Source organism: Haliaeetus albicilla, chromosome 21 (assembly GCF_947461875.1).
Source record: "Haliaeetus albicilla chromosome 21, bHalAlb1.1, whole genome shotgun sequence".
Classification (NCBI taxonomy): Eukaryota; Metazoa; Chordata; class Aves; order Accipitriformes; family Accipitridae; genus Haliaeetus; species Haliaeetus albicilla.
The window spans coordinates 25,215,817-25,240,228 of record NC_091503.1 but is presented as its reverse complement, the minus strand read 5'-3'; the positions used below and the strand labels follow the sequence as shown (position 1 = coordinate 25,240,228).

The following is a 24,412-nucleotide window of genomic DNA, read 5'->3' as shown; positions in this document are numbered from 1 at the left end:
AAGAATTTTTTGTTATGAAGGTAAATTGGCACATGAATTAAAAATTGACTTTGAATATACCACTCCACATTGGATGTTGTTAGAATCGGACAATAGTTTTCAGTGGAAACATCACTTTTTACTGCAACGTTTTACTGGTTTGTATTAAATTTGACAGCTATCTTCAGTCCAAAGAAAGCAACAGGAGACATTAACCATGTAATTATCAAAAGACATGCTTTAAGTCAAGACGTTTTTCTTGTCATTTACTTGCTCTTTAATAATCAAAAGGAATTAAGACACCTCAGTAACAAATGAAGACATTTTTTGATTGTATGTTTTACCTCCTCAACAACTATTCTTTTTAAAAAATGCTAATACTGCAGCAGATCCCTCCCCGAAATAAAAAAAAAACCACCTGTTGTCATCAGCACTTTATGCAGCCAGAATAGAACTCCTGCCAGCAGGGTAAATGTGTACTTAGAAATTGTTAACTCTTTAGTATTTTGAAAGCAGTTCAACACAATCAATAATACAACATCTGTCTGAATTGACTGACCACATCCAAAGTACCCTGAGGTATCACGCAATGATTTTTTAAATCATCTTTTGACTTGAAATAGCAAGGGTTGGGATTTTTTTTTTTTTCTCTTCTGAATTTATAGCACATCCTTCCAAATTGTTTAGAAGTTAGTGTGGGAGAATATAATTTTTAATCTGATTAGGAAAATGGGGGAAGTCATACTGGGAGAAAGGGCAGGAGTGTGCACGCATGCACATACAAATGCAGGCATACTCATCTCCAAATAACTTTTTCATCCTTGCCACTTCATACCCCATGGCTGAGTTCGTCTTTAACTGCCTCATCAGCTTCTTTGACCTCACGCACGCAGGTAAATGTTATATTAGGATGGAGGAATTTCTGACAACTGGTTTACAAATCTGAGCCCAACAAAAATGTGGCTTCCCCTCAACTCACTTTCCTACAGTTCTATTTTTCGTGATAGCAAATATTCCCTGACAGGGTCATATTTGTACTGAATTGTGACTATAAGCAGCAGATTGCAGACACCCCACAATCCTGTTCTGGCCCATCGATTTTGTTAGCAGTAAGTAATCAGCAGGTCTTTTGCCCTGGGATCTTTTCTCTGGGCAGTTGCAAAATGTGACATGTTATCACTGATCAGTAGCATGCTGCTCTGCCTGGATGAGCTACAGCGACATGAGCGGTTTCTCCTCTCATTGCTATTATTATAAGCAAGCCAAACCTGTGAGTTTCTGCAGTGCAGGATACACACCTTAAAGGACTGACAATTAATAAAATTAGTCTTGGTGTAGTCAAAGACTGTCCAGCCTTGCTTCTGAGCTGTGTATTCAGCTGAAAGAAGAAAGAATAAGTTGCAGTATGTCCTGCTTCAAAGACTCCATGGTTACTCTTCTTTTCCACTGAAGTTTAGGTGTTCCTTCTGAAGTAACACTTAAAATTCTTGTTTTCACTTGAGTCTTCTGCCTGGAGAAGAGAATGTGTTTTCTAGATTTGAAAGGAATTAGATGCTAGAATTGCAATTTCACTTTGGTGTTCAAGTATTGGAGTTAATGGTATGCACGCATCTTTAAAAACATCTGATCAGGCTTTGGCTGTTATTTGTTGGTCTGGTATGTGGTTAGAGCTCTAACAGCTCCTCCCTGCTGTCTCTCCTTAATGCTTCAACAATAGCTGGCCAGAGACAGAAATATTTCTATATGAGCACCTACTTAAGCAAAGTACTTAAAGTACTTTGCTACTTTAACCTGCACCTAGCCTCCCTTTTTTAACCTGTCAGAGGGCTACTACTTCTTGCATCTTTTGCAAGGCCTATTTTGCACCTCGGTGCAACTTCCACTGCTAACCTCCCTGCGTGCTCCTGCAAAATCCTCTACTGTAGCTCCTTCAAGCCCAGTGCACAGAATTACAGACAGCACAGGCTGTGGGAATGTCTACATGTGAAATCAATTCAGCATCACATCCTGGTGCTAATCAGGGGTAACATTATAACCTGCTCTCCTCAGCCAGTCTCAGGGGTCCTAGTGATGCTTCAGCAGGAAAGGGGGTGACAGTCTTGTCTGACCTTGTAAGAAGTACCCAAGGTCACATTCAAATTCAAGCCAGGATGATGATGACAATGCGTCTGCAGGAAAGGTATGTTTTGTATGCTGCACTTCAAGTATGTTTATATGAACAGCAGCGGGGGACTGCCTAATAGCTGTGTTTCTCCACTGGTCACTACCAACACCACCTCACAGTCATTTGGTTTGGCTGCCTTTGGTTCCAGATGTATTCACCAAGATCCTAGTCACAGTAATGGCTTGCCACTGGAAAAATGTTATCTCCCCACTAAGTTAGAGGATGGGTTGGTGTTAACGTCCTAAAAATGGTTCATTGATGTTTAGCTTTGCTATGGAGTTACGTATTTTAACTTTGCAGGTTCCAAGGTCTCAGTTGAGGCTAGTTACATCTCTGAGGCTACATCTATGCTAGAAAATTATCAGGGTCAGAGTACAGGCATTAGCACAAATAGCATGACTGTTTGATTGCTGAACTATTCCCTGGCACAGTTCTGGTCAGTGCCATCTGCAACCCTTCCAGCCACCGCCTTGCGGTATGTTTTGGGGGGACAGCATGTGGCAACAACTACTGCTGTGGATAGTTTGAAGGAGCCACCCTATTTTGGAACAGAATGGTTTAATTGTACTTACAGGTGCTTAACCATTGTGCCTGGTCTCAGGGCTAACTGGAGTCTTCACCCAACTGAAAGCCTGTAGAGGGACTGCAGGATACACATGTCTGATGCTCATGGGACACACACCAATACACCTTTGTGGCTTTTTGCCAAGCTTAATATACAACCCTCCTGCAAACATCCATTCATGTAATCCGTATATCCAGCCTGCATTCTTTCAGGGAACCCTCCTAAAGCCATCACTGACCTACACAAATGCTCTCAGGCTGTATGTAGATATATTGTGCCATCCCCTCATCCTTGCCTCATTCAACAGTGATGAGCACCTTGGTTGGGGCATGGAGTGGCTGTTCACACAGCTGGGAAGTTTCAAATCTGTGAGCAATAAAGGGCCCTGGTACAGTCATCCCGTACAACTGATAACTTGTACCGTGATGTCTTACATTAGCAAACAGGGCAACACAAGGCATTTGCCCATGTCCTTTACTCCAGCACTTGGTGGATCAGGCATCACGTTTTTGTGTGTACTGTCTACCCGTCAGGAGTACTGAACAGCTTCCAATTCTAGAGTCAGCAGCATCTTCTCAATGACTCTTTTCAGAGTCTTAGAGGTGTGCTGAGATTTGCCTGAGACACCAAAACTGAGTTCCCAGAGTCATCCCACCACCCTTTCAGCCAGTCTATCAGAAAGAAGCCTTCCTGATACCTTGAAACGTGAGACTGCATCCCTTGATCCTACACCATGTGTAGGGTAGGACGAGTGGTGTGTTTGAACTCACGAGTTTGCTAAATTCTCACTGTGATGTTGACCAAAACCAAGCCCAAAAGTCATATTACACTTCCTTTTTTCAGCTGAATTGGGAATTGTTCATCAGCTTCATCAAAACTCAGCAGCAATTTCCGACTTGTTGACCCCATTATTTTCAAGTCCATGTTTCCTTCCAAGAAGGTATACCCCAGTGGGCTCTGAACCTCCACAAGTCCTTAGGGCTTGGGAAGTCCCTAGGGTACATCTGTGAACAGGTTGCTTCAGAAGCATTCACTACAGCACATTTTCATTAATGTGTCTTTCACTGGCATTAGTTCTGCCTACAAAGTAAGAACCTGGCTCACTCTCAGCAGATTTTTCCCACACCACTACTTTGCAAAGTTTCTCTATCATTACAGCAAAGCCATTCTTAAACCACAAACTTAACTCAGTCATTTTTTGTTCTTGATCTCAAACATCCAGGAGTCAGGAGTAGCCCATATCAGGAAGACATGGCAGTCTTGACATTGTACGCTCACAAGTCAAGGTCTTTCAAACATATCCTGAGACTGCCTCCATTGTTGGGATATCCAAAGCCAAAACCACTGTACAGAAGCTAATTGGCTCGCAAGTTGTAAGACTACACTAAAATTTGCTATGGCAGAGCTGATCTGAGTAATTAAAACATACACCACTGACAAAGTTGGAGTACTGGGGGGCTTATTTACAAGTGTTTTCATCCTTGAGGCTGCAGAATGCCTATCTTGAGCCCCATTTTCATCCAACTGAAGCTTACAGAAATTCAGAAGAACAAACATAAGACTGATGTTTGCACAAAGGGTTCAGATCCAGCCAAAGTTGATGCCATGCATTAATCTACATGAATTAGAAATGGACATACAGACTGTTACTCAAAAGTAAAAAAAAAAAAATACTTATTAATAGCCAGATTTCATTGAGATTCACAGATTGAATGTATATTCACTATCTCTCTCCCTGCTTTCCTTTAGTTTGATATGTCTTAGAATGGTAGAATAATTTAGATTGGAAGTGATCTCAGAAGGTCATCTAATCCAACTCCCTGCTCAAAGCACAGCTAAGCTAACTTCAAAGTTAGATCTTCTCAAATTGCAGGTGGAGGAACTGAAGGTGCAGCAGTGCACTCAGATGTCTATGCCTCCATTTTAAGAAGGCAAGAAGCTGGTATCTGTGTATGTGCCATGATACATTTCTGTTAAGCAGGAAATTATCTAGTTGATGGACAGAGGTAATTATCACCAACATCAGAACAGATTTGTGGCCTGGGCTTCTCAAAATATATCTCCTGAAGAAAGGCCTCTGTTTTTACAAAGAAAAGGTTGGGGGAGAGAAGCAAGATCAGTTAGCTGCATCTCAGTCACCTCCTAATATCCACCTTTTTTTCTTGGAAAAAAGTAGAGTCAACCCTCCCAACTTAGCTATTGATGATGTATCGGGGGACACTGAAAGCCTTAGGCAGACACTAACAAAGTCGTGTTCTTAATCGAGTGCCACATAATGACAGATGATAAGCTACTCATTCTGTCAAAGTCACTGAATCACAGTATCTTTCTTACAAAAATCCAATTGCTTGTCACCAGGAGAAAAGGTCGGGAATACTGATGAATAGCCTAGAGGAGGGATCAAAATAGTCACTTACAGCTGTATCATCTTTTACTGGTACACTCAGTAGGACATAAGGTGGGAAGGGAGAAGGGTAAGACAAATCAAAAGATTTGGGGAGGAGCAATAATGAAGCACTGAAGTTGCGGTAAACTCTATGAATGAGAAGTTAGAAGAAAATAGCAAATTCTCAGCTCTGTGTAGGATCTATAAAAGCAACTCTGAAGGCAGTGAACAAGCTAGTCTACAGGCTGGAGCTATAAAAGGGACAGTGAACTCAGAGGAGATGTTTGTGAAGAGCAGCCTAGTTAAATCTAATAGATGTCAAACACAGTGACGAAAAGGATTTATGTATCCATGTCAAAAATTCATGATCCTCTAATTTCCCCGCAGCCACTGGTAAATATCCATAGGCAACTATGCTTCCATCGACGCTCTGGGCAATTAAAAAGCAAGAATTTCTTTCTGTAGCCCATGAGTAAGAATCCACAGACATTGAAATAGCTCTAATAGGAAGGACTCAGAGTAGCACTCCAAATATCCTTAGTCTTGCAAGTGAGGTCTGTGAGCACAAATCTCTTGGGCACTAAACCTGTATTTCCCACTAGGATGATGGGTTAAAAGTAACAGCTCCCAGGTATACTTTCGCAGAAAAGCTCTGATTCCACATAGAAACTTAACTATGTGGAGAGAGTGAAGAAGTTTAGGCAACCCTGGGTGCCCTGCTCACAAGACTTTCTGTTAATTTTTAGGTGAGTATCTCTCTGTACGTTGTGCAGAGAGCTTAAGCACCCAACAGTAAAAAAACTACAGTGATAAGATTTGAGCTGCCTAAATCTAAAAGAATAAGTTAAACTACTGAAACCTATTTTAATCAAAGGCAGGACAAGATAAGAAGAGCAGTGACTTTTTGCCATCCAATATTACACCCTTCTCAAAAGTTAATCCTAGTTCACATGTAAAAGAAGCCTAAATGTTTTTTAGCCCAAAGTAAAATACAGGGGATGAATGTGGTAACAAGCCACCTATTCCACTACTTCTGGGAGAACCCCACTGTCTTTCATTATTATCAGTAGTGCCCAGTAACAGCTGTAACTCCCCCATCCAAGCCAGCTCAGAAGCATAGAGAGAAGTAAGCACAGGACAAAGCTGGAACAGCACAGAACAGGACAGGAACCTGCCAAGATCCAGGTGCCTTTACAGGTTTTGGTAGCAATGTTCAAATACACACTGCATTTCAAACTCAAGTGGTTTATGGTGTTCCTTCTCCCAACACTTCTTTCTCATTTTGCTCACAGGAAAGCAATGTCCAGAGAACAAACTAGGATTATTCATCAAGGGTAAGGCTGTCTGGAAAACCCCAGCTTCATATGTTACAAATACTGCAATGACTAAGGCATGGTGTGGCCAAAGAGAAAGGATGATCTCATGTTTATGGCAACAGAACAGTACCCAAAGGAACTGGATTCTGTCCCTGATTCACTTGAGGAAGAAAAGCTCCGTAGAAGTCGATCCATTTTAGAGTAGATTACAAATAGCATGGAGTAGATCAATATGCAATTCCACAAGAGTTAAAATTGACCTAAGTCAGTTCAACCAGATACAAACATCTTTGCTCCACGTCCTGCATTCTCCCTTGTGCCCACCTTTGTTATCATGAAGCCCCAGAGAGCACAACAGATCAAAAACAAACCCTGCAAAGTAAAAGATACTTGTTCCTTGCTGATTTAGCTCTTTGATGTGGCTCCTGTGGGATAAGATATGGGCAAGTGTTGGCAGAATCACATAGCCACAGGTGCATAGAACAGTAGTGCTTGCTTATGTTGTTGAGGTACTGCACTCTAATGTACAGGCCACCTACTGAGCTGTGAGAATGAAACAAATTCTTGAAGAGCTGATCACTAAGTGGGCTCTGCTCATTTTGTGCACTGAATAAGGCAGGGATATTTTAAATATGATCACAAATTTTAAACACATACTAAAATGTGTGAATCCAAGTGGAAATGGGGCATCGGCAACCCCAGTTCTGGCACTTTTGAGTGCTTTACTTCACAGCATTGAACATTTTTTCTATCGTAGGATTTTTGTGTATGTATAATTTATGACACTTTTTGTGCACCTAAACATAACTCCTTTTATCTCACCTCCAGGATAATCCTACAAATACTAAGAAGCAGTTCTTCTCAGCAGGCTAACAGAACAAACTAATTCTGGTGTGTTTGTAGGCCAATCCATTGAGAGTTGATTCAATTAGAAACTAAAACTGTATTTTAAAAAAAAAAAGCCACAGCCAGCTTTCAAAATGTAATACTTTTACACAGTTCTTTGACCTTTAGCAAAGTTATAAGAAACAATGTATTCTAGAAAAAGATAAAGCATTCAGCTTCTCAAGAAAATTTGTTCTTCTGAAAACTAAGAGCATGATAGACTGGACTTCTAATGGCTTCAACTATAGCTACAAAAGGAGTAATCTTCTCTGTAAAGCTAAACTGCAACAGAATGATACTCAGAGATACTCTAATACTCAACTTTTGCCCTAGTGAATATTGAGCATTTATTGAGCTCTTCATTTTCTGTCCTGTAATACGTTCCTTAACTTTAACAAAATTAATCCCATGATTACTTAGTTAAACTGAAAAGTATTCCTATTCCTTCCTTCCTTGCCAGTGAAGGCTTTTCCTTTCCCATCATCTACTCTTCATTAGATCGAATATATATATTCTTACTAACATCATTTCCAGTATTTTGTTGGCAGAATAATCCAGCGCAATGATGTACGTTTTCCTGACATTCATTTTAAATGTTTATTTTTTTCTTAATTTTATCCCATCTTTAAGTTAGGAAGTGACACATTTCTCCTGATTTTTTTGGCAATGGTCACCTTTAAACACCATTGACAATAGGCATTTTGGTTGGGCAGGTGTGATGAAAGATTTTTCGGCACTATTATTGCAGAAGTTCTGGGATATGTAGGTTATCTAGAACCTTGATTTAACCAGATGCAAGACAGAGGTCAAGTTTGACTGGATAGTATCTCTTTAATTTCAGTTTGGACTAGTGACCCCTCTTGATTTCAGGAATAGGAAATACTTGTGATGACGGCAGTGGCAAGAAATTCAAACATCCTCCCAGACTTTAACAGAAGTATTTACTTCTTAGTGTCGACTTCCTCTTGCATTTCCTGTTTTGTGGCTTGTGATGGTCTCCACATAGTTTAACAGCAACTAACATTCACTATCAGAAGCATAAAAATAAGTTAAAATTTGATACACCGTAGCTTTTAGGTGCAGTTCTTCATTAATTGTCATAAGAAAGAATGATTACAGTACAGCAGTATTCCCTGTTTCATAATCTGTAAAAACCAGTCCTGTTTCAGAGACCAGAAATGAATTCTCAGCTTCCAAAGTAAGTCCAATACTATTATCTGCTCTTGCCAGTAGGTTGTAACGTGCCACAGAAGCAAGATGGTCCCCAGAAAGGACAGCTGCTTTGTTCCGAGTACTGAAAAGGGATGGGGAGTTAGCGGTACAGGTCTGCTAGGGGTGTCATCTTCAGGTACAGGTATCATCTTACCAAAAAAGATATCATCAAACTCAAGGACATTCAGTGAAGAGCAGCAAATCGATAGATCTACATTATCGGATGGAGATGATCAAGGTTGGCCATCTGTAGCAGCAACCACTGCTGAAACAGTGAGACACATTTGCCCATTAAAATTCAGGCAACAGAGGTATTTTCTGCTTCAGGACATACCATTTTTTTAAATCTTTGGTATCTTCTGCTCCCATCATGTGCCTTTCCTTTCAGTGTTAATAACCTAAGACACCAGTCCTATACTGAGGTTCAATTCAGCAAATTTGGGTTCCTCACAAGTGTGCAGAGAAACTGTATGATGTACTAGCATGGGATTATTTTTTTTAATTATTTTTTGGTTTTACATCTTCCTTCTTGCACAGTCTCTTAAATTTGAACCTAACCTATTCAGAAATGAATGGACGTAATTGGGCTGAAAGAGGCTGGTGATTTGTATGCTGCCCCCCAGAAAGTAGCACACAGTTAATTTTGCTGGAGGAATACAGAACTATTTGTGAAGTTGGAGAACACGTCCAGATTCTGGCATATATTCTAGTAGCAAAAGGAGCTGGTTACAGCAAGGACTGCTCAGTACATCGATTTGGCTTCGCTAGTTGGATAGCCAGCACCCAGACGTCAGTGCTCAGGGTTCTGCTCACAGCCCAGCTCAACGTGGCACAACACAACTTCACTATGCTGTCAATCACCAAAGGGGATCTGCAAACTGCTCACAAATATCGGCAGAAACAAGTAATGGAGGGTAAAGCTAGAATCCCACTTCTCTTGGCTCCTAATTTAAAAGATACATGACAAAAGCCTTTTCCCTGTCAAATACATTAGAAATATTTTACCAGACGTAGGCAAGCACATAACTGAGTGCCAGGAAACCTGTGTGACGCTTGCTAGGTCTGTGACTGTGCTGTGCTGTTGCAGTGCTGAATTTTTAAAATGAAAACAGAAATGACTCATGACTTCAGGAGAAATTCGAAGCTTTATTAGTAGACAAAATTAGAGGTGTGAGTCAACTGTTATCTTTATGTACTAGGAAATTCTGAAAAGTTTTAGACAATATTCCCAAGAGATTACATACTAGCACAAAAATTATTAATTGAAAGGAAATGGATATCAGCAGTCATCTATGAGGACCACTCATTAAAAAGGCTTTTTTCTCCCTGACTTGAGCTTATTTATTTACTTATGGGCTGTAAGGCCCACCTACTTTCATGGACCCTTGGGGAGAGCATTACCTGAGGAACCTGCCAATTGAGGTTATCACTGCCAGGGAAAATAGATATGAAGGACACGATAGGAATAGTTTAATTTTTTAGATTTTGAAAGTCAGAATCTTAAGTCTGGTTTAAAAAAAAAAAAAAAAACACTTATGAAAAAACTTAAACTGTGTATCAATAGAAGGTCACTCCTGATTGCAACTTCTCATTTTTTCTCACTTTATCTTAGCAACTGGCTCTCTTCCAAACCATCATAGTTAATATTTCATACTGTTTGGAAGCAGGATAGTTAAGCTTTTGAAAGCAGTACTGTTGCAAATGTAGTAGTATTTGAGACAATGTTCCAGTCAGAACTGAAGCTACATCATAATGTTCCAGTCAGAATGGAAGCTACATCAGGAGGAAAGACAAAATGATTCAATAATTTGTTAACCATCAAATATAAAAAACAGTTCACACATTTTTTAGAAAGATAGGGCTCGTGTCAGGTAATAACAATATATCACCAGACATTCACAAGAATGCACATTATAATGTAATCATTAGTCTTTTGCACCTGATACATACATAGACAAGAGATTTCCACATCCAAAGACACAGGAACTAAATATTTGCTTAGTCTCGTTTTCTATACAGTTATCAGGACCTCAGTAATCAGTGGTCAACATCCCCACTTAGAAAATGAAGACCCAACCTGGAAAAATGCCTGAAGAAAGAACAGAAAGCAAGAAAAGGAACAGTTAGTCTCTACCAACAAAACATTCCAGACTCAGTAATAAGAACATTTGGTTTCTTGTGTGAGGATATTGCAGTAGTTACTGTCTAAAAAAAAAAAAAAAAAAAAAAAAAAAAAAAAAAAAAAAAATTCCTGCTTCAAGAGTTTGATACTAGGGCCACGATTTAAAAACACCTCCTTCCAAGTGGTTTATGGTGCAGATGAAATAATTTTTCAATGTATGAAACAGTTTTGTAGATCCCTAGTCTTTCCTAAAAGAATTTGAGATTTGAGAGCCTCCAGCATCTCCATAGTCTCTCACAACTTTTTCATCCTTACTGTGTTCTTCAAGCTTTATGCTTTTGGCTAGCTATATTTTAGTACCAGCATTCTTGCTAGATTCTTAAATTCTCAAGAGAGACAGTTTTTTCAGCTATCTAGTATCCAGTCCAATAAGACTTCTTGGATAAAAGTCAACTTTTGGCATTACACTTAAGGGATATGGCTGATGGAAAATTATCTCTGTAGAGAAACAGAATGAAGTAAAAGTTCTTATTTGCAAACAGCAAATGTTGTTCAGGAGAATTCCCATGCTAACTCAGAAATTAAAACAGCATGAATTACTATTTTTTATAGGTCCAGTGACAAAAGTCTTCCCTGTTAGTAATATCACTTGGAAATGGAGAAATAACCAAGGACTTAAACAATCTCAAAATCACAGATTCTTGGAGGAAAGTTAGAAACTTAACTACTCAAGAACTGGTAAAGAATAAGGTTCCACAACTGATTTCCACCATCTCTCTTTTCACTGAATAATGTGTCATCTAATTCAAATAGATCTTTAACCTACTTTTCTCTTTTTTAGTTTTTATTCCTGAGTAGGTACAAGCTCTGTTACCTGATTTAAAGGAAAAAGCACCTTTTTAGAACACGCTACAGAAAATCTCCATATAATTTGCTTGCACTGCTCAAAGTACAGCACCTTTAGAGTGAACTCTAGCTATTGTTTGCAAACAAAAAAGTGAAAACTTGCAGAAAATACTGCTAAGAGAGACTACAGAAACAGGGTTTTGAAACAACGAGGCAGAACCTGAACTGTGATAGAAAGTTTGACATTATCACTTCAGGTAACATACAGTCGCAAGTACTGAAGAATGAGAGTGGATGGGGAATATGTTGCAAGTCTAGAAAAGCTGCAGCGAAGAGGCAATTCCTACAGCACACTATAAAAGAAACTAAGAAACTCTCTCTTCTCTCATTCCCAGTTTGCAAGGTTAATAAATCAGTGTCAGGAATTAATCATTACTGAAGGTGTGTTATTTTCCTCTCTTTTTTTTTTTATTGTGGGTTTACACTTAACTGAACAAAATGTTATTTTAATAACAGAGTGAAAGTTTTATTTAAAAACTGATTTCTTTTTTAAGGATGACTGATATTTAATCCAAGTTGGAATCTAGATCCCCAAATCTAATGCTTTGGGGTCTTAGCAGCTGATCACCACAATACCTACTTCCTGCTCTAAGAAATTACTTGCCTGTAATGAGCCCTAATTCCATGGAAGAAGTCGTCAAACCCACAGGATGCCTACCTGCTAATGGGTACACAGAGGTCTACAATAGGAAAACGTCCTGATCTGTGCATTCCTAGAGACATTAACTTTTAGTGAGTTACCAAAAGTTACTCGAGTAACATTAACTTTTGGTGAGTTACACACGCTGCTGCTTCCCCACTCAAGTCTAAACTGAGTCCAATCTCAAAACTGGTTTCCGTGTAGGAGGAAACTGACCTTTCTTGAAAAGCAGAATGATATAAGTTATTACTTGCACCATCAACTTGGTATGAGGAGTAGTGTTCAAGCAGGTAAAAGCTGTACTTCCACAGAAAAAAAGTATCCTTTCTTAATTAGAAGCAAGCTACTTCAATGCATCTATCCTTCACTGCAGTCATAGGTGAGATACTCACGCAATTTCAGGGTTGCTATAGCAATACAAGGCCTTCAAATAGATAATGACGTACAGTCTAAAGTCATTTCCAGACCTTGTTGATGTCAGCCTCTTTGCTTCTGGCAACCCCTCCCTAAGCTAACCAGTCTTCTTAGTCACTTCTGTGTTTAGCAACATGTCTTGGACTATACACTTCTTCCCTGCTTTCAGCATAAATTAGACCTCTCTTTAATGAGACTTGCAATCAACACTGCTCTCTTTGAATATATTCATACCTGATTTCAAATGAAGTTGGATATCATATGTGTAGAAAAACAAGCTCAGCAGCTGATGGACTCTATAAGCTGGAATGAAGCACTAAGTTGGAGGGGTTTAACAGCAGCAGTGCAAACCTGTCATCATTGAGATCTGCTAAACTGCAGAGTAAGAATTTAAAACACTCGAATGTATCCACAAACCTATTAGCTGTATAATAAGGAGTGTTAGTTGGAGGGATCAAGCAGCTGCATACCGATGCGGTGTATTGCTGGGCTGCCCAACTCGTAACTCCGAGATATGGATCTGGTGTGTTTCACAGACAGTGAATTAAATTAAAAGCAAAAACGGTTTCACGTTGTCTTAAGCTTCAACTGGCCTTCTGTTAATGGAGATGATTAACTGGGTTTTGAATAACTAAGATCTCACTGTATTTAGTTTTGGAAGCACTGGTGACGAAAATCAGGCAATGTTATAAAGCTTATAAAATGAGTAATTCTGAGAATTTTATAAAGCAGTGACTTCAAAAAAGTGTTTTCTTTTGCTTGTCTCTGATTTGGCGAGATCACAGTTCTTTGCTGAACTTTCCAATTTGTGTGCTTATAGAAATTGCACGCTAATAAGCACTTTGATCCTTTCTGTCCTAGTTTGAGTAAAACTGCTCAGGAATATCGATGGGTGGGGGGTGGGTGTTTGTTGTTTTGGGTGGGGTTTTTTTTTTAAAGTAGCTTATTCTGTTGTTTTGGTAAATGTTACACTTCCAGTATTTCTCCTCTTGCTGAGTTCCTTAGTGAATGTAATTTGTAAATATCATGATGCTCTGAATAGTTCTTAAAAAAGCAGACAAAATTTAGCTAATTACCATGGAGAGAAAACTGTAAAAACTGCAAATTAAGTTTTGCAACCCCTTTATTTCCTCTTGCTCTAGCACTAACTGTGCATAGAGTTCTCTCAGCACTTCTTGCTGAGAAAAAGATTCATTAGAATTCTTTATTACCCTGATAGAGTATCTCTTACACTGAAAGACTAGTAAAGCTTTTAGTGGTCACCGTTAATAATATTTCCTACCACACTTCCACACATTCTTACTTTAAAAACTAAAAAAATTGTATTTATTAGTGCCCGTTTTCTTAAGTAAATCAGCTTATAATGCAAGAACATTCATACCCTTGATCTTAGTCAAAGACTAACCTATAGAACAATTTGGTTTGTATCATTTTCTATCACCTCACCACTTGTCCCTTTTCAAAACTGGTCATATTCTAAGGCACTATGTAGTTTCTTAGTATATAGGTTTTTTGCATTAGAGAGTTCTGTTTGAACCTTTCGTGTAGTCACAAATATTTTGCTTTCCAACTTCCAGGAAGAAAGCATAAGAAACATTCGAAGATTGACAATAATTCTTTGCAAGAAATAAAACTACCACTAAGTAAAGATTAATTATTTCATCCTCTCTCCCTGTGGGTGCTGCATATGTGTATAAATGTCATATTCTAGTACAGAAGCAAGAAATTAACCTGTGTTTAATTTGCAGATATTCCCTGTATAATAACCTGCTTTACTCAATCTAAAAAGCAAGGATTTTTAAAATAGGTTCAACCATTTTGATGATCTAAAGAGAATTCAAAAAGCCAGATAATTTGGATTTTCTATGTTATCTTGCTTTGTGTTCTATCTTGCATTAAGAAGCTGATGAAATTTGTTGCATCCTTCTATAATTGGAATGGTGGAAATTCTTTAATTTATGACATAAATGAGGCTAGGCAAAATGTTTTTCTAGCCTATTCTTCTAAATATATTTCCACTGACTACATTGTTTCCATTCTCAGTAAGCACTGTGAAAACAAAGATGGATTAAAGTAGGTAAGAAGTGGTTCGAAGGATTCTCTCACATGAAATGCTGAGGAACAATGTTTAATAAATCCAGTTAAAATGTTGTAAACATACAATGGTGAGGAGTTGCTTTCTACTGAACTTGGCAAATTTGTACAGTGAAATTGTTTTTTCATGTTATTTTGGCAGAAAAAGGCCAAGCAATTATTGTCATTTTGAAAAATCTGAAATCACAGAAGAGTCATTTTCTTCCTAAATAAAATGTCATTTTACAGAAAGGTGTATCTTGGAAACTGTTTGCTGACTGTCTCATTTGCCTAACTAGCATATTTAAGGATGAATGTAACTAGGTGCAGTCATAAATAAGATCTCCTCATTTTTTTTGGATTGGCATTCAATTGTTTGCAGACATGGGGAGAAACCGATTATTTACTTCTTCTCAGGCTACCATTTGTATTTTGTATTTTTTATCTAACTGCTCCATCTTGTATAGCAAAAAAGATAGATAAATTATCAAACAGAATATGAAACATGAACTACTGTGCAGCTCAACAAGTAAATCTAAGTACCTCTCACATAACCCTCCTAAAGATACAGAGTCCTACCCAGACCAGCAAACCCCATGCTTGCACTGCTAGAAGCAGTTATGAAGCTCATATGAAGGAACGGGAACATCAAAACATTCAAGAGGAGAACTGACTGCAGAAGTGATAGTGGGAGAAAGATGATGGAAAAACACAGGGGATGAATCTTACAGTAACAAGGGGGAGCTAATGGGAGAAGGTGCAGGCACTGACCTTCACAGTCAGTGACCTTCTAACAAGAACAAGATCCAGTTGTCTACCAGAGCCCTTTTAACATCAAGAGTCTGTATCACAGTCAGAAGTTCTTAGACTCCATGTTAATCAAGACCAGGAGCTGCAGTCCTAAGAATCTGGAAACATGGAATACAAACATGGCAAGAAAAGGGGCAAGTCTGGACACATAGAATCCATTTCAGTAGCTTGCAGTTGCTGCTTCTGCCTCAAGTTTACTTTGGCTTTTGAATTTAATGCGGTACACAAGATTACAGATAGGTACCCAGGGATCAGGACAGAGGATGACATAATTGTAGGTATTTCTTCAGCAGTGGTCTTTACCTCGTGCATGTTATGAAAGAAGGGTGAGGCCCAGCAAAAATATTTAATTTGTGGTGGCACTGTTCACTGCTTGAAAGTGACCTGAAACCATCTTAGTTGGTGAGCGGTTACCTGCAAGTTACTGACTTGTTTTACTCTTTCTATGGCTAGCAGCCAAACATCGCTCAGGATGCTAATTCAGAACGCTCCCCGCAGGACTGAACTGGGAGCCCTGAAAGAAATCCTTCACCATGCCCTGCTTCCCGTTTCCTGCCTTCCCTCAGAGATATTGGCTGTGGCCCATCATTAAATCCAGAAGATCTGTGATGGGGAAATGAATAGTGGATTTTTTTTTTCCCAAGCATGTAATTTTCTTAACTTATGGTTTCAGTGCTCTATATGAATTTAAAAGATGCCTTGGGATCTGAGTCATTTTAACAGTGCCTCGGGATTTCAGCAATTTTAACAGTGCTTTGGTATTTCTTTCTGATGCTAGTATATTACTTGAGGATTAGCCCTTTAAGTATTTCTACATATGGATAACTAAGAACATGTTTGCCTGGTGTTGGCAACTTCAGTAGTTCATTATGGCATGAATCTATATCAAATCCAGATGTTTGGTCCAACACCTGTCATGAAGGACGTCCGTCATTAAAATATTATTTTGCAAGAGACAATATAACTAGGGTCTGTTTATGTATGATGCCGATTGTTGCTCGGAGAGAAAGGGAAAGAGAATGAATTAATAAAAATTTACCTCACTTTGAACTGTTATATTACCGAGATTCTTAACCCAGGTGGACTGTACTGTAGGAGAAACAAGACTTTTTATAAAGGCTGTGTTGGCTGAACAACTGCAAGTAAAAAGGAGACAGGAGATCAGTGTGACATGGAAGTGAACACGGCACTGAGGAGCGTGGAGGTTGCTGCCCTGAACACTATGAACTGGGAAGTCACCATCTGGCAGAGACAGTAAGTGAAGCTTGCAAGAGTGACTGCAGGTAACAAGTGGAAAAGCACCTGTGACCTATGTGACTTGTCCTATGACTGGAGGGTCACACAGCAAGCAAAATGAGCAACAAAAGTAGCATAAGCATATGTTGAACTTGAGAAGCTCTGAACTGATTCAGGATCTGGGCACAACAGCCAGGTAACGGAGCCAGGACGGGGCGGGCAGGGGAGGATTCCCAGAGCAAGCAGGTAAATACTGGGAGAGTGGTTAGCGGATCCCAAGAGGGAAGAGGAGAGCCTTTCTTCCCTGCTGCCCGTGCAAAAGCTAATAAAGCCGTGGATAAAAGGAACAATCTCAGTCGTGGTAATTTTCTTCACGGGGCGGATGCTAGCTGCCACAGGTTGTAAGACCAAGTAGAACCTCAGACAGCTGTTGGGACTGTGCGGGCTCGCTTCTCACTCCCAATTAACTCCTCCAGTTACGCGCAGACTGTGAAACACGACGGGAGCTGCACACGGGGACCGGGGCTGCTCCTTTCTCACACAGAACCACAGCTTGCACGCCCTACCCGGCAGCTCTTCGCGCTGCGGGAAGACAAACCCTTTGCCGCCGAACTGCGAAGCGGCCTGTAGGACGAGCAGCCCGAGGGCTGAGGTGCCTCCTGCGTACGCCAAGCTGGCGCGTTAGCAGCGAGTAAGCTGTCAAGAGCGTTCGTGGGGTTACAGCCACAACCCACCCGAGGAGCAACCCGAGGGCTCTCTGCGCGCTCCTCCCAGCCTAGCCCGTCTCCCAGCCGCAGCATCTCCGAAGAGGAGTAATTCCTCAGCTACCGCGGCTTCTCCCCCTCTCCCCAGACAACCCGAGGGCTGCCTGACCCCCTCCCGCACCTCACAACCAGCCAGCCTAGAAGGGCGAGGAGTGCCGGCCGGGACGGTCCTCCCCGCTGCTGGCGACAGCCGCCTCACAGCCACACGCCTGGGTGCTCTCCGCACCGCCGGCTCGCAAGTTTACAGAGAGAAGCCGCGGTGCCTCCCGCCCCGCCAAGTACCTCAGGGAGCCGCGCTGACAGGGGCCGGCTGCGCTCCCGCCGTCCTCCCCGGCCCCGCGGCCAACCGTCAATCAGAGCCCCAGCCCCGCCCTCCCGGTTACGCCCTCCAGCCGCCTGTTGTTGTTGGGGCTCTCCGCAGCTGCCGGGATGGGCGGGGCGGGGGCGAGCGGCCAATCAGGCGGCGCCGCCGCCGCGTCAGTTCTATCGGCGGCAGAGAGCGAGGCGGGGAGGTGGCCGGCGGCGCGAGCGTTTCTCTGTTTCTCTCTCTCTCTCTCTCTCTCTCTGAGGGCGGGAGGGGCGGGGCGGGGCGGGGGAGGCGCGCGCCGCGTCGCGTCGCGAGGCGGAATCCTGGCGCGCGGGGGGCGCGCGCGCGCGCGCGCTGTCTCTCTCTCCCGCTCGCTCGTTCCCGCTCGCTCGCTCCCGTCTCTCACGGTTTCGGGACCGGACCATGGCGGTGGCGGCCGGTCGGCGGCCCTGGGCCCTGCTGTGCCTGACGGCGGCCGCGTTGCTCTTCCCCGGGGCGGCCGGTGAGTTGGGGACGCGTGATCGGGGAGGAGTGGGAGAAGGGGAGGGGAGCGGGTGAGGTGGTGCCTGGGGCGGCGGAGGAGGGGGGGGGGGGAAGGAGGAGGAGGAGGAGGAGGAGAGCGGCGGGGGTCTAGCGGGTCCCCGTCGGTTCCTTTCAACAACATGGCGGAGGGGCCGGCTGGGGCGGAGTCGCCTTCCTCCTCTCCCCCCCCCCCCCCCCCCAATCCCCCGGGTGTCCGAGGCTGGCGGAGCCCGGGGATCGCTCGTCCCTTTGTTGGCCGAGCGCACCGGCGGCTCCGCGGGAGGGACCGCGCCGCGGGGCAGACGTGGGGCGGCCGGGCCGGGAGGAGGAGGAGGAGGAGGGGGGGGGGGCGGCTGGCGCTGAGGGGTGGACGCGGTTCCCGCGGCGGGCTCCCCTCGACAGCCACCCCCCCGCCGGTGCCCCCTCGGGTGCTCTCCGCCCGGGGTAACTTTCCCGAGCCCGCCGGCCCCGGCCCGTCCTTTCCCAGGCGCGTACGCGGCCCGCGAAGGCAACTTGATTATCGGTGGCGGAGCACACACACACGGTCCCCGTTCCCCCCACCCAACCACCACCCCGTTCCGTCCCGGGGGGAAGGTGCCTGTCCTTCTCCAGGCAGCTTCGGAGCGGGGAAAAGCCGCCGCCGAGCCTTGCGGGTCTCCCTTCGGCGGGCTGTAGGGCGCTTACGAAGGGTGCCGCGGGGGAGGAGAAGCGAGCGGCGCCGGCTGGGGGAGAGATACGTGTTGAATGTTCCACGTAGCGAAGGTAAAAAGACTCCCCGAACTCCCACGTCAGATGCTTGAGCTCCGTTAGGCGCCGTGCCGTGCCGGTGAGGTGGCGGTGGGTGATCCCGGGGCTGGAGCCGAAGAGCGGAGCCGTGTGTGCGGCGGCGAGGACTCTGGGCCAGCCTGGAGCTGCAGCGGGGGTTTGTGCCTCCAGCCTCCTGCACCCCTGCTCTCCTGCGAGAGAGGGAGATGGGGTGTCAGAGCTGTGCTGTTGCAGGGCCGGCGTGCGGAGTCAGAAATGCGAGAAATGGATATTTTTCTATTTAACACCAAAAAAAAAAAAAGGCAAGCCCATTTTGTTCTTTGGTTAGCAGTTTGGGCCGTATGTCCTAACGCGGCGTACAAACGTTACAGACACCCTACTCTATAGGTTTCAGTTTCATCTGCAGAAGGTTAGATGATGATGATGACAGATCCACAAACTGCATTCCATAATCAGTCTGCTTCCGAAATTCTTCTGTAGGTGGATTGTGTATTGATTTGGGGTTTAAAGAGGAAGAGGAGAAGCACCGCAACTTCCTTTTTCAATTACAGCTTTGAGACATCCCTCGACAGGGATAAAAATCCATGCTTTTCATCATTCAATCCAAGATGGTACTCATGCTGTAAAGAAAATATTACTTAAAACATAACTTGCTATACTAAAATGTTGTGTTAATTGTCCATGTTATTTTTGAAGAAGAGGAAGAATTTTTGATGTGGAAACAGTGAAATAAGCTTAAGAACCGTGGCGGTTCTTGTGTTCTTAAAAAGGTGCAGCAGGCTTTAATAATTTAAAGCTTCCTTATGTAACGCATCCAATTTAGACGTTGAAGGAAATTTTACCTTGATTTGAGCTTGGAATTTTTCTTTGCCCTTTTAATGCCTCTGATCAATCAATGGTTTTCACCTAATCTCAGTCGTGAAATTGAGGTCTAAAAGCTTTATGTGACAACAAGGCAAGAGACTTCCATAGAAGAGCTTAAAGATGGAAGTGGTGGTGTGCTACCTTTTGTTTAAGAAAAGATAAATCCTTCCTAGCTGAGGGAGTGGGGGGGTGGGGGGAGAGATCCATAACTCATAGACAGGTCCTGGTACTGGTAAAGGGGTTAATTTCTTTGAACATTGTGGTCTAAGTTGACAAAGAAGTGCAAGGTATGATCTGTCTGCTGTTACTTAGTATTCTTATCATGGGTTGACAAAAGTTAGGCATCTTCTGATTGCTTCTCATGCTGCTGTTTTGCAATATACTAGTGTTTATTGCATGAATGAATCGTCTTGTGATACGGTTTATATGGAGATCAGACATGTAATGAATCACAGCAGCTAGCTGAACAGAAGAACAGCCCTAATTTGTAAGACAGAGTCTGAAATTTAGCTTTTTTTATTTTTTTAAACTGTGTGAGCCATAGTCTTTGGTCTCTCCAGAATTCTGGGGAGTCATCTCTTAGGAACTCTTGCATTCACACAATTGCTCCTAATTGCAAATAAAGATGGAAATCTGGCTTGTATGCTGAAATGAAATTAAAAGTGCAGATGAAGATCTTTATTCTTTCTGTTTTCATAACATTAGTAAAATTATAACCTAGGCTTTTAATTTTAACTTTCTTTTGGTTTTCTAAAGCATACTGTTCTATGAAAGATACCAGAAACAAATTTTTAATGTATCTTGCTGTAAGAGGCATGAACGTATCTGTGAGTAGCTTTATGGATGAGATGCAAAAAAACTGTTAGTGCCCTTTGGCACCTGCACTACAGAGAATATAATACTGCTTTTTTGAAGCTGGGATTTTTCACAAGGCTCTATCGTTGCTTGTTGAGGATAGTGCCTTAATAAAGTAATTTGTCTGTTTTCTTGAGTGTATCGCTTCGGTCGCCAAAACCTGCTGTTTTCAGTGGAAGTTTTGCTTAACAAAGATGGATGAAATGTATGTGAAAGTTGTCCTGAAAACTTGAAATCCAGTACTGTTGCTTTACAACAGTTAAACATAATTAGTGCCTTGTGAGATGAGTTAGTGAAGGTCATGAAGTATCATGGTTAAAAAAAAAAATGTAACCATGTCCCACATATTGTAAGACCTAAACATTTTTTTGTCTTGAGCTAGAAGAGTTCAGAGATGAGTCAGGTGTATTGTTTGAGGGGATTGTCTTAATCAGAGAATAGGAAGCTGACGGCACCTTTCGGTGTCAGGCTTTTTTGCTTCTGGCAAATTTTATTGGATAGGGGAAAAAAACTACCATTAAACACTACAGCCCTCTTGCTCATCTCCCCAAAATCTATTACTGTCTCTTGCACGTCATAGCCCCGCTCCTTTATCCCTTGAAACTCTGCATCTTGTGGAACCAGGAGTCCCAGTTGTTCTTCTGGTGAAGTTCCACTGTTTGGTGAAATTTTGGGTTCAAAAATTGTATTTTCCACGGGAGAAGAGTTGTAATGTCACAGGAGAAGGATCTTGAGTTTCTTCTTCAGCATAATGCTGCTGTTGGGGACCTGAGACTATTTGTCTTTTTTAAATTCGTAAAACAAAGATACATGTTGAAATAAATCAAAGTATTATTAATATAAAATTGTTAATTATGCATAATGAGATGTGGGTTTGGGGTTTTTTTAGAGCACCTCACAAATTTTAACTGCTCTAATACCCTTTGTTGGCATTCATTGAAAGACGGTATTTCAACATAGGATTTCCAACCAAAAATTCTTTGGCTGGAGGTGGTGTTCTATGCTAAACTGTCTGGTTGAAGTAGTTCTGCAGGATGTTAGCACATACTATGTAGTGATTCGCAGGGTTTTATGCAATTCTAAAAATAAAGGCTTTGTGCAATTTTCTTACTTCAGAAACACAACAGATACAAAAAAGAAGACTGTTTCGATAGGTACCTAACAGTACGGACTTCTGAAAGTTAAGTGGACAGGGTGTACTTAATTCTCTGTTCACGTTTTGTATATAGTATTAATATCTGAGCTCTTGGGAGCCAGCTTATTTTAAGTCTTGTCAAGCTGCGTCGTTTCAGTGTCTCATTTATGTTGCCAGCTTGCTTTACCCTCGCTGTGGGCTTTCCAGGCTGCAGCACCCATGGAAGAGAGGCTTTTTAAAGGGAATACAAAACTGTCAAACTGAGAGTCTGAGCCTGAGCAATTACCCAAGTAATTGTATTCAACAGAAGAGGTTAATCTATTATTAAATCGGTTTGAGGTATGAGAAGTATGCTGTTGATGACTTCTATGAAATGATATGTGTCATAACGCGCACACACACACAGTTTTATAACTGCTTTGTCTCACTGTTTTCCTGTAATCGTAGTCAGTCACATAAAGCAGGAACGATTATGTAGAATGGTCATGGCGCAGTGAGGAAATGCAGTAGAGAAGGCACTAAATTACTATGGTGACCCAATTTCTGTTCTTGGCTTTGTCAGTGGTTGTCTATATAACTTTCGGTGCATTCATTTAGCTGTCTGTACTTTCAGTTCCCAAGCCTCATATCACTTAAACAGACATGACCTTTCAGCAGTTGGTAGTGGAGCTTCATGGTAGTGGTTCCATCCAAACACTGTTGTAATACTTAAAAAAAAAAAAAAAAAAAAAAAAAAGTTCTGCACCATGGAAAAGATGGACTAAGAGAAAACTTTTTTTTTTTCCTCTTTGAGTTTAGTAGTTTTGAAGGAGCTTTTTTGTGGTAGTGGATTCAAAGGGTGTTTTCCAAATGTAGTGAATGTATTGAAATACATTATACCTGAAAGACGTTACTGGCTATGGAAGATTAGCTTACATCAGCATTGCCATTCTTTCATTGCATACTGTTATCAACCCATTCTAGAAATGTATGTATTCATTTAAGTCAACTTAAAGACCTGACTAGTTTCTGAGAGTTTAAAATTACTGTAATGCTTCTCTGAGAAGAACATGGACTACTTGGAGACAAAGCAAAAAATTTTATCTCCAAGAGGACAACAGTATGATATGTTTTTCTTGAGATCAGTTACAAGTGAAAACACTTCCTTATAGGAATGAAGTGATTTAACTACAGTTGGTCATTGACATCTCCTCATCCCACTGATGTTAAGTCTCATCTACAACACGCTTACACGGTCATAGTCTTTGTTCTTTTACGCATAGACAACCGGAGAGTGAGACATGGGCAAGGACATTCCAATTCTGTTTCTTCTCCTCCTGATATGGATTGTTGCTGAAGATTCTGAATTAGTTTTCTTGTTAGTAAAATACAGGAGTTCTGTTACCCACCTGAGTTGGAAGGCATGAAGAATTTTAAGTGGCAAGAGTAAGTAGTAAGGGGGCTGAAGCATTTTTAATTTTTTTTAAGAGTACGTCCACTAGAGAGCAGCAAAAAACCTGTATTCCTAGAAGCTTTGGCCATTCAGCTGTTCAGGCATTGCTTTCTGCTTTTAAGGGAGGGGGAGAGTAGCTTCAGAAGGAAGTAGTGATCTGTCAGTGCCAAGGAAACCATTCAGTTGTGTGTGACTGCGTACTGTGTCTTGGCAGGAGACTAGAAGATAGTGGCATCAAACTGGAACAAAAGTATAAACTGTATCAAATTGCACTCATTGGGAATTCTTTAGCAAAAGAGAGATGGGAACAAAATGAATGAGCAAGATAAGACACCAAATGCATTACTTAGTCATAGTGGTATCAGTGTCTTTCTACAACATCACAAGATTGGGAAGATGCATAAGTGTAACAAGGTCAACCCAAACCTCATTTTTCACTTCAAATAACTTGGCCTCTGTACAGTGACTCAGTGTAACTTATGAATATCTGTCTTTTACTGTAAGCATTCAGATGCATGCGCAGTTAGGATAAGCCAAGAATATTCTTTAAATAGAAAAAAAAAAGTCATGGGTACAAAGTAAGTGAGATAAAGGCCTGCTTGTTAAGAAAGTTGACATATATATATATCAATGTGTGAATATTTTAGGAAACTTTTAATGGGTTTAATGGGTTAAAAAATACTTTGTTCAAGTGTAAATTACGAAAGGCACACCAACAGGAAAATAACTGTTAAATGTTCTTGTAGTTAAACTCTGAATAATAAGACTTTCCTTACTTCTCTGATGAGGAGGTGGGAAATTGCATCTTCAAAAAGCGGTACTTGTTGCAGAAACACTAGGCAACGATATATTTCAGAAGTCATTCTTCTTTAATGATATCAAAATGTAACTGTCAGTTTGAATAGTTATGATCTGTTGGGGTATAACAGCCAGATTGGACAGGAATATTAGGTTGTAAACACTGCGATGAACACAACTTACAGGCTCAGGATGTCAGCTGGGAGCTATCCCTATGCAAACTAACCAAATCTAAGCTTAGAAAGATGACTTAAAATGCACA

The 24,412-nt window shown here is 41.7% G+C and overlaps 1 protein-coding gene and 1 long non-coding RNA gene across 3 annotated transcripts in view; one reads left to right on the top strand and one right to left on the bottom strand.

Moving 5' to 3' along the window:
- Nucleotides 1-13,515: 13,515 nt before the first annotated feature.
- Nucleotides 13,516-24,412, bottom strand: part of LOC138690355 (uncharacterized) — a 68,270-nt gene continuing 57,373 nt past the window's right edge. Inside the window, exon 4 of the long non-coding RNA XR_011329213.1 lies at nucleotides 13,516-13,531. This is a non-coding gene — a long non-coding RNA (uncharacterized lncRNA). The remainder of the gene's footprint in view (nucleotides 13,532-24,412) is intronic.
- The window catches only part of TGFBR1 (transforming growth factor beta receptor 1), a 36,337-nt gene continuing 30,041 nt past the window's right edge, over nucleotides 18,117-24,412 (top strand). Inside the window, exon 1 of one of the 2 annotated variants that reach the window (XM_069809270.1) lies at nucleotides 18,117-18,281. In XM_069809270.1, coding sequence (XP_069665371.1) covers nucleotides 18,203-18,281 — 79 coding nt within the window. In that variant the 5' untranslated portion in view covers nucleotides 18,117-18,202. Of the gene's footprint in view, nucleotides 18,282-18,909; nucleotides 19,064-24,412 lie in introns of those variants that run through there. The other variant, XM_069809269.1, reaches the window with a different exon arrangement.